We start from the raw sequence: 15,797 nt of genomic DNA on the forward strand, positions 1-15,797 counted from the left end.
TCCCCCCAGTTATATCCCCGGGGCGGGCGGTTTAAATGAGACACCATTAGAATACACTAAACTCCCCCCAGTTATATCCCCGGGGCGGGCGGTTTAAATGAGACACCATTAGAATACACTAGACTCCCCACAGTTATATCCCCGGGGCGGGCGGTTTAAATGAGACACCATTAGAATACACTAAACTCCCCACAGTTATATCCCCGGGGCGGGCGGTTTAAATGAGACACCATTAGAATACACTAAACTCCCCCCAGTTATATCCCCGGGGCGGGCGGTTTAAATGAGACACCATTAGAATACACTAGACTCCCCACAGTTATATCCCCGGGGCGGGCGGTTTAAATGAGACACCATTAGAATACACTAAACTCCCCACAGTTATATCCCCGGGGCGGGCGGTTTAAATGAGACACCATTAGAATACACTAAACTCCCCCCAGTTATATCCCCGGGGCGGGCGGTTTAAATGAGACACCATTAGAATACACTAAACTCCCCACAGTTATATCCCCGGGGCGGGCGGTTTAAATGAGACACCATTAGAATACACTAAACTCCCCCCAGTTATATCCCCGGGGCGGGCGGTTTAAATGAGACACCATTAGAATACACTAAAGGTTAGGGTCTGGGTCTCAGATTCACAGTGTGTTTTCTATATTAGCAGGTTAGGGTCTGGTCTCAGATTCACAGTGTGTTTTCTATATTAGCAGGTTAGGGTCTCAGATTCACAGAGTGTTTTCTATATTAGCAGGTTAGGGTCTCAGATTCACAGTGTGTTTTCTATATTAGCAGGTTAGGGTCTCAGATTCACAGTGTGTTTTCTATATTAGCAGGTTAGGGTCTCAGATTCACAGTGTGTTTTCTATATTAGCAGGTTAGGGTCTCAGATTCACAGTGTGTTTTCTATATTAGCAGGTTAGGGTCTCAGATTCACAGTGTGTTTTCTATATTAACAGGTTAGGGTCTCAGATTCACAGTGTGTTTTCTATATTAGCAGGTTAGGGTCTCAGATTCACAGTGTGTTTTCTATATTAGCAGGTTAGGGTCTCAGATTCACAGTGTGTTTTCTATATTAGCAGGTTAGGGTCTCAGATTCACAGTGTGTTTTCTATATTAGCAGGTTAGGGTCTCAGATTCACAGTGTGTTTTCTATATTAGCAGGTTAGGGTCTCAGATTCACAGTGTGTTTTCTATATTAGCAGGTTAGGGTCTCAGATTCACAGTGTGTTTTCTATATTAGCAGGTTAGGGTCTCAGATTCACAGTGTGTTTTCTATATTAGCAGGTTAGGGTCTCAGATTCACAGTGTGTTTTCTATATTAGCAGGTTAGGGTCTCAGATTCACAGTGTGTTTTCTATATTAGCAGGTTAGGGTCTCAGATTCACAGTGTGTTTTCTATATTAGCAGGTTAGGGTCTCAGATTCACAGTGTGTTTTCTATATTAGCAGGTTAGGGTCTCAGATTCACAGTGTGTTTTCTATATTAGCAGGTTAGGGTCTGGTATCAGATTCACAGTGTGTTTTCTATATTAGCAGGTTAGGGTCTCAGATTCACAGTGTGTTTTCTATATTAGCAGGTTAGGGTCTCAGATTCACAGTGTGTTTTCTATATTAGCAGGTTAGGGTCTCAGATTCACAGTGTGTTTTCTATATTAGCAGGTTAGGGTCTCAGATTCACAGTGTGTTTTCTATATTAGCAGGTTAGGGTCTCAGATTCACAGTGTGTTTTCTATATTAGCAGGTTAGGGTCTGGTATCAGATTCACAGTGTGTTTTCTATATTAGCAGGTTAGGGTCTGGTCTCAGATTCACAGTGTGTTTTCTATATTAGCAGGTTAGGGTCTCAGATTCACAGTGTGTTTTCTATATTAGCAGGTTAGGGTCTGGTCTCAGATTCACAGTGTGTTTTCTATATTAGCAGGTTAGGGTCTCAGATTCACAGTGTGTTTTCTATATTAGCAGGTTAGGGTCTCAGATTCACAGTGTGTTTTCTATATTAGCAGGTTAGGGTCTGGTATCAGATTCACAGTGTGTTTTCTATATTAGCAGGTTAGGGTCTCAGATTCACAGTGTGTTTTCTATATTAGCAGGTTAGGGTCTCAGATTCACAGTGTGTTTTCTATATTAGCAGGTTAGGGTCTCAGATTCACAGTGTGTTTTCTATATTAGCAGGTTAGGGTCTGGTCTCTGATTCACAGTGTGTTTTCTATATTAGCAGGTTAGGGTCTCAGATTCACAGTGTGTTTTCTATATTAGCAGGTTAGGGTCTCAGATTCACAGTGTGTTTTCTATATTAGCAGGTTAGGGTCTCAGATTCACAGTGTGTTTTCTATATTAGCAGGTTAGGGTCTCAGATTCACAGTGTGTTTTCTATATTAGCAGGTTAGGGTCTGGTCTCAGATTCACAGTGTGTTTTCTATATTAACAGGTTAGGGTCTCAGATTCACAGTGTGTTTTCTATATTAGCAGGTTAGGGTCTGGTCTCAGATTCACAGTGTGTTTTCTATATTAGCAGGTTAGGGTCTCAGATTCACAGTGTGTTTTCTATATTAGCAGGTTAGGGTCTCAGATTCACAGTGTGTTTTCTATATTAGCAGGTTAGGGTCTCAGATTCACAGTGTGTTTTCTGTATTAGCAGGTTAGGGTCTCAGATTCACAGTGTGTTTTCTATATTAGCAGGTTAGGGTCTCAGATTCACAGTGTGTTTTCTATATTAACAGGTTAGGGTCTCAGATTCACAGTGTGTTTTCTATATTAGCAGGTTAGGGTCTCAGATTCACAGTGTTTTCTATATTAGCAGGTTAGGGTCTCAGATTCACAGTGTATTCTATATTAGCAGGTTAGGGTCTGGTCTCAGATTCACAGTGTGTTTTCTATATTAGCAGGTTAGGGTCTCAGATTCACAGTGTGTTTTCTATATTAACAGGTTAGGGTCTCAGATTCACAGTGTGTTTTATATATTAGCAGGTTAGGGTCTCAGATTCACAGTGTGTTTTCTATATTAGCAGGTTAGAGTCTCAGATTCACAGTGTGTTTTCTATATTAGCAGGTTAGGGTCTGGTCTCAGATTCACAGTGTGTTTTCTATATTAGCAGGTTAGAGTCTCAGATTCACAGTGTGTTTTCTATATTAGCAGGTTAGGGTCTCAGATTCACAGTGTGTTTTCTATATTAGCAGGTTAGGGTCTGGTCTCAGATTCACAGTGTGTTTTCTATATTAACAGGTTAGGGTCTCAGATTCACAGTGTGTTTTCTATATTAACAGGTTAGGGTCTCAGATTCACAGTGTGTTTTCTATATTAGCAGGTTAGGGTCTCAGATTCACAGTGTGTTTTCTATATTAGCAGGTTAGGGTCTCAGATTCACAGTGTGTTTTCTATATTAGCAGGTTAGGGTCTCAGATTCACAGTGTGTTTTCTATATTAGCAGGTTAGGGTCTGGTATCAGATTCACAGTGTGTTTTCTGTATTAGCAGGTTAGGGTCTCAGATTCATAGTGTGTTTTCTATATTAGCAGGTTAGGGTCTGGTCTCAGATTCACAGTGTGTTTTCTATATTAGCAGGTTAGGGTCTCAGATTCACAGTGTATTTTCTATATTAGCAGGTTAGGGTCTCAGATTCACAGTGTGTTTTCTATATTAGCAGGTTAGGGTCTCAGATTCACAGTGTGTTTTCTATATTAGCAGGTTAGGGTCTGGTCTCAGATTCACAGTGTGTTTTCTATATTAGCAGGTTAGGGTCTCAGATTCACAGTGTGTTTTCTATATTAGCAGGTTAGGGTCTCAGATTCACAGTGTGTATTCTATATTAGCAGGTTAGGGTCTCAGATTCACAGTGTGTTTTCTATATTAACAGGTTAGGGTCTGGTCTCAGATTCACAGTGTATTTTATATATTAGCAGGTTAGGGTCTGGGTCTCAGATTCACAGTGTGTTTTCTATATTAGCAGGTTAGGGTCTGGGTCTCAGATTCACAGTGTGTTTTCTATATTAGCAGGTCAGGGTCTCAGATTCACAGTGTGTTTTCTATATTAGCAGGTTAGGGTCTCAGATTCACAGTGTGTTTTCTATATTAGCAGGTTAGGGTCTCAGATTCACAGTGTGTTTTCTATATTAGCAGGTTAGGGTCTCAGATTCACAGTGTGTTTTCTATATTAGCAGGTTAGGGTCTCAGATTCACAGTGTGTTTTCTATATTAGCAGGTTAGGGTCTCAGATTCACAGTGTGTTTTCTATATTAGCAGGTTAGGGTCTCAGATTCACAGTGTGTTTTCTATATTAGCAGGTTAGGGTCTGGTCTCAGATTCACAGTGTGTTTTCTATATTAGCAGGTTAGGGTCTCAGATTCACAGTGTGTTTTCTATATTAACAGGTCAGGGTCTTACTTGGAGATGATAATCTCGTGGAGGATTTCTCCAAAGGTTTTCTGTTCCTCTCCATTCACCTGGTCACATCCTTCTACTGGGATAATCTACACAGAGAGAGAGAGAGAAAGACTGGAATGATCTACACAGAGAGAGACACAGAGAGAGACACAGAGAGACAGTGAGAGAGACACACACACACACACACAGAGAGGGAGAGAGAGAGACACAGAAAGACAGCGAGAGAGAGAGAAAGACTGGAATGATCTACACAGAGAGAGAGAGACACAGAGAGAGACACAGAGAGACAGTGAGAGAGACACAGAGAGAGAGAGAGAGAGACAGAGACAGACAGCGAGAGAGAGAGACCGGAATGATCTCCACAGATGGGTTCCTCTCCTACCTTGAGAGCGACGGCGTCTCCAGAGGTGTTGGTGGTACTGAAGACCTCTCCGAAGGTCCCCTCTCCGATCTTCCTACACAGCTTCATCCTGGCTGCTGGGAGACAGTCCTGGAAGCCCAGAGGTCCTGTCTGGTTACACTCCAAAAACACCTTCTGGTCATCAGACAGCTCTCCGTCTAACGAATACACACTCTACAGAGAACACACACACACACACACATTAGATACACACTCTACAGAGAACACACACACACACATTAGACACACACTCTACAGAGAACACACACACACACACATTAGATACACACTCTACAGAGAACACACACACGATACACACTCTACAGAGAACACACACACACACACACACACACACACACACATTAGATACACACTCTACAGAGAAGACACACATTAGATACACACTCTACAGAGAACACACACACACATTAGATACACACTCTACAGAGAAGACACACACACACACACACATTAGATACACTCTACAGAGAACACACACACACACACACACATTAGATACACACTCTACAGAGAACACACACACACACACACACATTAGATACACACTCTACAGAGAACACACACACACACATTAGATACACACTCTACAGAGAAGACACACATTAGATACACACTCTACAGAGAAGACACACACACACACACACATTAGATAAACACTCTACAGAGAAGACACACATTAGATACACACTCTACAGAGAAGACACACACACACACATTAGATACACACTGTACAGAGAACACACACACATTAGATACACACTCTACAGAGAACACACACACAATACACACTCTACAGAGAAGATACACACTCTACAGAGAAGACACACACACACACACACATTAGATACACACTCTACAGAGAACACACACACAATACACACTCTACAGAGAAGACACACACTCTACAGAGAAGACAGACACGATACACACTCTACAGAGAAGACACACACACACACACACACATTAGATACACACTCTACAGAGAAGACACACACACACACACACACACACATTAGATACACACTCTACAGAGAAGACAGAGTACAAGTGTATATTTAATATGTGTGTGTACCAGAGGAGTGCTCCCCTGTATCGTTGAGCGGAGGTTTGGTGGGCGGGGCGTGGAGAACAGTTTTTGACTGACATCACCTAGCTCCGCCTCTAGCTCCGCCTCAGGAGAGGACAGCAGGTAGAGAGGCCTCTTCGGAGTCACGAACGCTGAGGGGGGGACAAAAACAACAAGTCATTTAACACTGCAGTCATTAACACAATGACAGCTGTCACAGAGAGAGAGAGAGACCGAGAGACACGGACAGAGAGAGACAAGACACAGAGAGACACGGTCAGAGAGAGAGAGAGACACGGTCAGAGAGAGTAAGAGACAGAGAGAGAGTAAGATACAGAGAGACCGAGAGACAGAGAGAGGGAGAAACAGAGAGAGACAAAGACAGAGAGAGACAGACACAGAGAGAGTAAGAGACAGAGAGACCGAGAGAGGGAGAAACAGAGAGAGACAGAGGTACCTTTGGGGTCACTCACAGAGAGAGGGAGAAACAGAGACACAGAGAGATGTACCTTTGGTCTTCCTGTGTAGGGAGAGGGCAGCTTTGAGGCGACTCCAGGTGTGAGTCTCAGGAGTGAGGTTGACCAGCAGAGAGGACAGGTGGAGTCTGTTACCACGAACTGGAGTCCCCAATACCATACTGTCTGATAGAATGGGTACCTGGAACATCATAATATAATACTGTCTGATAGACTGGATACCTGGAACATCATAATATAATACTGTCTGATAGACTGGATACCTGGAACATCATAATATAATACTGTCTGATAGACTGGATACCTGGAACATCATAATATAATACTGTCTGATAGACTGGATACCTGGAACTTCATAATATAATACTGTCTGATAGACTGGATAAATGGAACATCATAATATAATACTGTCTGAAAGACTGGATACCTGGAACATCATAATATAATACTGTCTGATAGACTGGATACCTGGAACATCATAATATAATACTGTCTGATAGACTGGCTACCTGGAACATCATAATATAATACTGTCTGATAGACTGGATACCTGGAACATCATAATATAATACTGTCTGATAGACTGGATACCTGGAACATCATAATATAATACTGTCTGATAGACTGGATACCTGGAACATCATAATATAATACTGTCTGATAGACTGGATACCTGGAACATCATAATATAATACTGTCTGATAGACTGGATACCTGGAACATCATAATATAATACTGTCTGATAGACTGGATACCTGGAACATCATAATATAATACTGTCTGATAGACTGGATACCTGGAACATCATAATATAATACTGTCTGATAGACTGGATACCTGGAACATCATAATATAATACTGTCTGATAGACTGGATACCTGGAACATCATAATATAATACTGTCTGATAGACTGGATACCTGGAACTTCATAATATAATACTGTCTGATAGACTGGATACCTGGAACTTCATAATATAATACTGTCTGATAGACTGGATAAATGGAACTTCATAATATAATACTGTCTGAAAGACTGGATACCTGGAACATCATAATATAATACTGTCTGATAGACTGGATACCTGGAACATCATAATATAATACTGTCTGATAGACTGGATACCTGGAACTTCATAATATAATACTGTCTGATAGACTGGATAAATGGAACATCATAATATAATACTGTCTGATAGACTGGATACCTGGAACATCATAATATAATACTGTCTGATAGACTGGATACCTGGAACTTCATAATATAATACTGTCTGATAGACTGGATACCTGGAACATCATAATATAATACTGTCTGATAGACTGGATACCTGGAACATCATAATATAATACTGTCTGATAGACTGGATACCTGGAACATTATAATACCATACTGTCTGATAGACTGGATACCTGGAACATCATAATATAATACTGTCTGATAGACTGGATACCTGGAACATCATAATATAATACTGTCTGATAGACTGGATACCTGGAACATCATAATATAATACTGTCTGATAGACTGGATACCTGGAACATCATAATATAATACTGTCTGATAGACTGGATACCTGGAACATCATAATATAATACTGTCTGATAGACTGGATACCTGGAACATCATAATATAATACTGTCTGATAGACTGGATACCTGGAACATCATAATATAATACTGTCTGATAGACTGGATACCTGGAACATCATAATATAATACTGTCTGATAGACTGGATACCTGGAACATTATAATACCATACTGTCTGATAGACTGGATACCTGGAACATCATAATATAATACTGTCTGATAGACTGGATACCTGGAACATCATAATATAATACTGTCTGATAGACTGGATACCTGGAACATCATAATATAATACTGTCTGATAGACTGGATACCTGGAACATCATAATATAATACTGTCTGATAGACTGGATACCTGGAACTTCATAATATAATACTGTCTGATAGACTGGATACCTGGAACATCATAATATAATACTGTCTGAAAGACTGGATACCTGGAACATCATAATATAATACTGTCTGATAGACTGGATACCTGGAACATCATAATATAATACTGTCTGATAGACTGGATACCTGGAACATCATAATATAATACTGTCTGATAGACTGGATAAATGGAACATCATAATATAATACTGTCTGATAGACTGGATACCTGGAACATCATAATATATTACTGTCTGATAGACTGGATACCTGGAACATCATAATATAATACTGTCTGATAGAATGGGTACCTGGAACATCATAATATAATACTGTCTGATAGACTGGATACCTGGAACATCATAATATAATACTGTCTGATAGACTGGATACCTGGAACATCATAATATAATACTGTCTGATAGACTGGATACCTGGAACATCATAATATAATACTGTCTGATAGACTGGATACCTGGAACATCATAATATAATACTGTCTGATAGAATGGGTACCTGGAACATCATAATATAATACTGTCTGATAGACTGGATACCTGGAACATCATAATATAATACTGTCTGATAGACTGGATACCTGGAACATCATAATATAATACTGTCTGATAGACTGGATACCTGGAACATCATAATATAATACTGTCTGATAGACTGGATACCTGGAACATCATAATATAATACTGTCTGATAGACTGGATACCTGGAACATCATAATATAATACTGTCTGATAGACTGGATACCTGGAACTTCATAATATAATACTGTCTGATAGACTGGATAAATGGAACATCATAATATAATACTGTCTGATAGACTGGATACCTGGAACTTCATAATATAATACTGTCTGATAGACTGGATAAATGGAACATCATAATATAATACTGTCTGATAGACTGGATACCTGGAACATCATAATATAATACTGTCTGATAGACTGGATACCTGGAACATTATAATACCATACTGTCTGATAGACTGGATACCTGGAACATCATAATATAATACTGTCTGATAGACTGGATACCTGGAACATCATAATATAATACTGTCTGATAGACTGGATACCTGGAACATCATAATATAATACTGTCTGATAGACTGGATACCTGGAACATCATAATATAATACTGTCTGATAGACTGGATACCTGGAACATCATAATATAATACTGTCTGATAGACTGGATACTACCTATTGACCTTTTGGTGTGTGTGTGTGTGTGTGTGTGTGTGTGTGTGTGTGTGTGGATACCACCTCCTGACCTTTTGGTGTGTGTGTGTGTGGATACCACCTCCTGACCTTTTGGTGTGTGTGTGTGTGTGTGTGTGTGTGTGTGTGTGTGTGGATACCACCTACTGACCTTTTGGCGTGTGTGTGTGTGTGTGGATACCACCTCCTGACCTTTTGGTGTGTGTGTGTGTGTGTGTGTGTGTGTGTGTGTGGATACCACCTACTGACCTTTTGGTGTGTGTGTGTGGATACCACCTACTGACCTTTTGGTGTGTGTGTGTGTGTGTGTGTGTGTGTGGATACCACCTACTAACCTTTTGGTGTGTGTGTGTGTGTGTGTGTGTGTGTGTGTGTGTGTGTGTGATACCACCTACCCCGTGTGTGTGTTGAGCAGACAGCAGTTCAGTAATGCTGCAGTCCCCAGCTCGGCCAGGGGGAGGTGCTGCTCTGCTGTTGGGAGCCCCGTCTCTTCTTCCCCAGCGACTAACACTCACACCACTCACACACACCTTCCTACTGGTGGCGGGCCGCTCCCGAGACACGCTCCTCCGCCTACGCTCTATAGGAGCTCCTCCCACCTTCCTTCTGTGGGGGTTTTCCTTGGGAACGTGCTCTTTAGGGACGAGACTGTCCCTGGGAACGTGCTCTTTAGGGACGAGACTGTCCTTGGGAACGTGCTCTTTAGGGACGAGACTGTCCCTGGGAACGTGCTCTTTAGGGACGAGACTGTCCCTGGGAACGTGCTCTGAACGTGCGTGGTCACCTGCCGTACTGCTGTCCGACCGTGGGTTGTGGTCACTGGGCAACAGGCTGGTCTCTCTGTGGGGTCGAGTTACGGTCAGGCTGGTCTCTCTGTGGGGTCGGGTTTCGGTCAGGCTGGTCTCTCTGTGGGGTCGGGTTTCGGTCAGGCTGGTCTCTCTGTGGGGTCGGGTTACGGTCAGGCTGGTCTCTCTGTGGGGTTGAGTTACGGTCAGGCTGGTCTCTCTGTGGGGTCGGGTTTCGGTCAGGCTGGTCTCTCTGTGGGGTCGGGTTTCGGTCAGGCTGGTCTCTCTGTGGGGTCGAGTTACGGTCAGGCTGGTCTCTCTGTGGGGTCGGGTTTCGGTCAGGCTGGTCTCTCTGTGGGGTCGAGTTACGGTCAGCCTCCCCAGCTGTACCTCACAGTGTGTGGTCAGTCTCTGCTCCACCCTGACAGGTTCCTCACTGGTCCGGCTGACAGACACGATACGGCCCAGAGACTGACCGCTGTCGTTGACCGCACGGTCTACAGACTGCCCTTCAGTCACTGACCCTGTGTGGTCTCTAGAGGGATCCCTGATCACCGAGTGGTCGATGGACTGACCCCTGGTCGCCGAGCGCACGTGGTCAACAGACCGCCCGTTGTCATGTGACCGTGTCTGGTCGACGCAGGGTGAACATGTGGTGTCGCCGTGCAGTTTGTACACTCTCTCTAGCCGTACGGCACAGCACCGTGTCAGACACCTCTCCTTCACGACCTCGGCCAGCCAATCCTGTCCCACCGTCGCTGACACAAAATGGCTGCCGTCCTCAGTTTCCTCCCCGGCCCTGCCTGGGTCAGTCTGCTCACAGGCAACCGCGGAGAACAGCTCCGGGCTCGGCTGCTCACCGACGCCATCTTGGATCGCCGAGCCTCCATTCCGGCTCCCGTTACTCCTCAGGCTGGTTGATCCACGGGGAGTCGGCTCTTCACGGTTTCCTACCTCTGGTTGTCCCACTGCCTGGCCCAGGGACGACAGCTGGCGCAGCTCTGTGAGAGAGAGGGGGTCCTCTGGAACATCGAGCTCCTCCTGGGTGGTGCTCAGAGAGATGATGTCACTGGCGGAGGGAGAGATGGGTGGACGGAGGAAGGAGGGAGGAGGAGGGAGGGAACGTGAGCTGGGGGTGGAGGAGAAGAGAGGTTTCCTGTGGCAGGGTCGCTCGGGCGACACGTTCAGAGAGATATCTCGCAGGAAACCTTTACTGTTGGTTGCTCCGCTGTTACCCAGGTCGGCCAATGAGCTGTCAGCGTTGGCCAGGGCCCGGCGGCGCCCCTGTTTGGCACGGCGAGGGAAGGAACGCTGGACCACTCCCCCTTCTTCTCTTCCACCCTGGACGAAGTCATCAGAGGAGTTGAGGCTGAGCTGGGCTAGCAGGACCTGGGAAGACAAGAGAGACACACACAGAGAGAGACAGAGACACACACACAGAGAGAGACAGAGACACACAGAGAGAGAGACAGACACACACACAGAGAGAGACAGAGACACACACAGAGAGAGAGAGACACACAGAGAGAGAGACAGAGACACATAGAGAGAGAGACAGAGACACACACACACAGAGAGAGAGACAGAGACACACACACACACAGAGAGAGACACACACACAGAGAGAGAGACAGAGACACACACACAGAGAGAGAGACAGAGACACACACACAGAGAGAGACAGAGACACACACAGAGAGAGACAGAGACACACACAGAGAGAGACAGAGACACATAGAGAGAGAGACAGAGACACACACACAGAGAGAGACAGAGACACATAGAGAGAGAGACACACACAGAGAGAGAGACAGAGACACACACACACAGAGAGAGACACACACACAGAGAGAGAGACAGAGACACACACACAGAGAGAGACAGAGACACACACACACAGAGAGACAGAGACACACACACAGAGAGAGACAGAGACACACACAGAGAGAGACAGAGACACACACACAGAGAGAGACAGAGACACACACACAGAGAGAGACAGAGACACACACACAGAGAGAGACAGAGACACACACACAGAGAGAGACAGAGACACACAGAGAGAGAGACAGAGACACACACAGAGAGAGACAGAGACAAAAACAGAGAGAGACACATACAGAGAGAGACAGACACACAGGGGTTAGGATGTCTCAGGGGACACGATGTAGCTCACAATTTATGACCAGAGCCACTATGGAGAAGGGATGGATCAGACGAACGGGGCCTCGGGGGGAGTGACGGTAGGATGGAGCGGGAGAACGGGGCCTGGGGGGAGTGACGGTAGGATGGAGCGGAGCGGGAGAACGGGGCCTGGGGGGAGTGAAGGTAGGATGGAGCGGATCGGGAGAACGGGGCCTCGGGGGGAGTGACGGTAGGATGGAGCGGAGCGGGAGAACGGGGCCTGGGGGGAGTGAAGGTAGGATGGAGCGGATCGGGAGAACGGGGCCTGGGGGGAGTGAAGGTAGGATGGAGCGGATCGGGAGAACGGGGCCTCGGGGGGAGTGACGGTAGGATGGATCGGGAGAACGGTGCATCGGGGGGAGTGACGGTAGGATGGATCGGGAGAACGGGGCCTCGGGGGGAGTGACGGTAGGATGGATCGGGAGAACGGGGCCTCGGGGGAGTGAAGGTAGGATGGAGCGGATCGGGAGAACGGGGCCTCGGGGGGAGTGACGGTAGGATGGAGCGGATCGGGAGAACGGGGCCTCGGGGGGAGTGACGGTAGGATGGATCGGGAGTACGGGGCCTGGGGGGAGTGACGGTAGGATGGATCGGGAGAACGGGACCTTGGGGGGAGTGACGGTAGGATGGATCGGGAGTACGGGGCCTGGGGGGAGTGACGGTAGGATGGATCGGGAGAACGGGGCCTCGGGGGAGTGACGGTAGGATGGAGCGGGGGAACGGGGCCTCTGGGGAGTGAAGGGTAGGATGGAGCGGGAGAACGGGGCCTCGGGGGGAGTGACGGTAGGATGGATCGGAAGAACGGGGCCTCGGGGGGAGTGAAGGGTAGGATGGATCGGGAGAACGGGGCCTCGGGGGGAGTGACGGTAGGATGGATCGGGAGAACGGGGCCTCGGGGGGAGTGACGGGAGGATGGAGCGGGAGAACGGGGCCTCGGGGGGAGTGACGGTAGGATGGAGCGGATCGGGAGAACGGGGCCTCGGGGGGAGTGACGGTAGGATGGAGCGGGAGAACGGGGCCTCGGGGGGAGTGACGGGAGGATGGAGAGGGAGAACGGGGCCTCGGGGGGAGTGACGGGAGGATGGAGCGGGAGAACGGGGCCTCGGGGGGAGTGACGGTAGGATGGATCGGGAGAACGGGGCCTCGGGGGAGTGAAGGGTAGGATGGATCGGGAGAACGGGGCCTCGGGGGGAGTGACGGTAGGATGGATCGGGAGAACGGGGCCTCGGGGGAGTGAAGGTAGGATGGAGCGGATCGGGAGAACGGGGCCTCGGGGGGAGTGACGGTAGGATGGAGCGGATCGGGAGAACGGGGCCTCGGGGGGAGTGACGGTAGGATGGATCGGGAGAATGGGGGCCTCGGGGGAGTGACGGTAGGATGGAGCGGGAGAACGGGGCCTTGGGGGGAGTGACGGTAGGATGGATCGGGAGTACGGGGCCTGGGGGGAGTGACGGTAGGATGGAGCGGGAGAACGGGGCCTCGGGGGAGTGAAGGGTAGGATGGAACGGGAGAACGGGGCCTCGGGGGGAGTGACGGTAGGATGGAGCGGGAGAACGGGGCCTCGGGGGGAGTGACGGTAGGATGGAGCGGATCGGGAGAACGGGGCCTCGGGGGAGTGACGGTAGGATGGATCGGGAGAACGGGGCCTCGGGGGGAGTGACGGGAGGATGGAGCGGATCGGGAGAACGGGGCCTCGGGGGGAGTGACGGGAGGATGGAGCGGGAGAACGGGACCTCGGGGGAGTGACGGTAGGATGGAGCGGATCGGGAGAACGGGGCCTCGGGGGGAGTGACGGTAGGATGGAGCGGATCGGGAGAACGGGGCCTCGGGGGGAGTGACGGTAGGATGGAGCGGATCGGGAGAACGGAGCCTCGGGGGAGTGACGGTAGGATGGAGCGGGAGAACGGGGCCTCGGGGGAGTGAAGGGTAGGATGGAGCGGGAGAACGGGGCCTCGGGGGGAGTGACGGTAGGATGGATCGGGGGAACGGGGCATCGGGGGGAGTGACGGTAGGATGGATCGGGAGAACGGGGCCTCGGGGGGAGTGACGGTAGGATGGATCGGGAGAACGGGGCCTCGGGGGAGTGAAGGTAGGATGGAGCGGATCGGGAGAACGGGGCCTCGGGGGGAGTGACGGTAGGATGGAGCGGATCGGGAGAACGGGGCCTCGGGGGGAGTGACGGTAGGATGGATCGGGAGAATGGGGGCCTCGGGGGAGTGACGGTAGGATGGAGCGGGAGAACGGGGCCTTGGGGGGAGTGACGGTAGGATGGATCGGGAGTACGGGGCTTCGGGGGAGTGACGGTAGGATGGAGCGGGAGAACGGGGCCTCGGGGGAGTGAAGGGTAGGATGGAGCGGGAGAACGGGGCCTCGGGGGGAGTGACGGTAGGATGGAGCGGGAGAACGGGGCCTCGGGGGGAGTGACGGTAGGATGGAGCGGATCGGGAGAACGGGGCCTCGGGGGGAGTGACGGTAGGATGGATCGGGAGAACGGGGCCTCGGGGGGAGTGACGGGAGGATGGAGCGGATCGGGAGAACGGGGCCTCGGGGGGAGTGACGGGAGGATGGAGCGGGAGAACGGGGCCTCGGGGGGAGTGACGGGAGGATGGAGCGGATCGGGAGAACGGGGCCTCGGGGGGAGTGACGGTAGGATGGAGCGGATCGGGAGAACGGGGCCTCGGGGGGAGTGACGGTAGGATGGAGCGGATCGGGAGAACGGGGCCTCGGGGGAGTGACGGTAGGATGGAGCGGGAGAACGGGGCCTCGGGGGGAGTGAAGGGTAGGATGGAGCGGGAGAACGGGGCCTCGGGGGGAGTGACGGTAGGATGGATCGGGAAAACGGGGCCTCGGGGGAGTGACGGTAGGATGGATAGGGAGAACGGGGCCTCGAGTGGAGTGACGGTAGGATGGATCGGGAGAACGGGGCCTCGGGGGGAGTGACGGTAGGATGGATCGGGAGAACGGGGCCTCGGGGGGAGTGACGGTAGGATGGATCGGGAGAACGGGGCCTCGGGGGGAGTGACGGTAGGATGGAGCGGGAGAACGGGGCCTCGGGGGGAGTGACGGTAGGATGGATCGGGAGAACGGGGCCTCGGGGGAGTGAAGGGTAGGATGGATCGGGAGAACGGGGCCTCGGGGGGAGTGACGGTAGGATGGATCGGGAGAACGGGGCCTCGGGGGAGTGAAGGTAGGATGGAGCGGATCGGGAGAACGGGGCCTCGGGGGGAGTGACGGTAGGATGGAGCGGATCGGGAGAACGGGGCCTCGGGGGGAGTGACGGTAGGATGGA

General features: G+C 49.0%; 1 protein-coding gene across 1 annotated transcript in view; it reads right to left on the reverse strand.

Annotated features, from left to right (window-relative positions):
- Positions 1-15,797, reverse strand: part of haspin (histone H3 associated protein kinase) — a 50,472-nt gene that overhangs the window by 11,914 nt on the left and 22,761 nt on the right. Inside the window, exons 6-10 of the mRNA XM_090188383.1 lie at positions 9,935-11,713; positions 6,378-6,525; positions 5,875-6,020; positions 4,764-4,955; positions 4,382-4,467 (exon numbers count right to left, since the gene is read on the reverse strand). Of these exons, the coding sequence (XP_090044509.1) occupies positions 4,382-4,467; positions 4,764-4,955; positions 5,875-6,020; positions 6,378-6,525; positions 9,935-11,713 (2,351 nt within the window). The remainder of the gene's footprint in view (positions 1-4,381; positions 4,468-4,763; positions 4,956-5,874; positions 6,021-6,377; positions 6,526-9,934; positions 11,714-15,797) is intronic.

The sequence above is a fragment of the Oncorhynchus mykiss genome, chromosome 10, assembly GCF_057628025.1.
Source record: "Oncorhynchus mykiss isolate SJ-2025 chromosome 10, ASM5762802v1, whole genome shotgun sequence".
In the NCBI taxonomy this organism is placed as follows: Eukaryota; Metazoa; Chordata; class Actinopteri; order Salmoniformes; family Salmonidae; genus Oncorhynchus; species Oncorhynchus mykiss.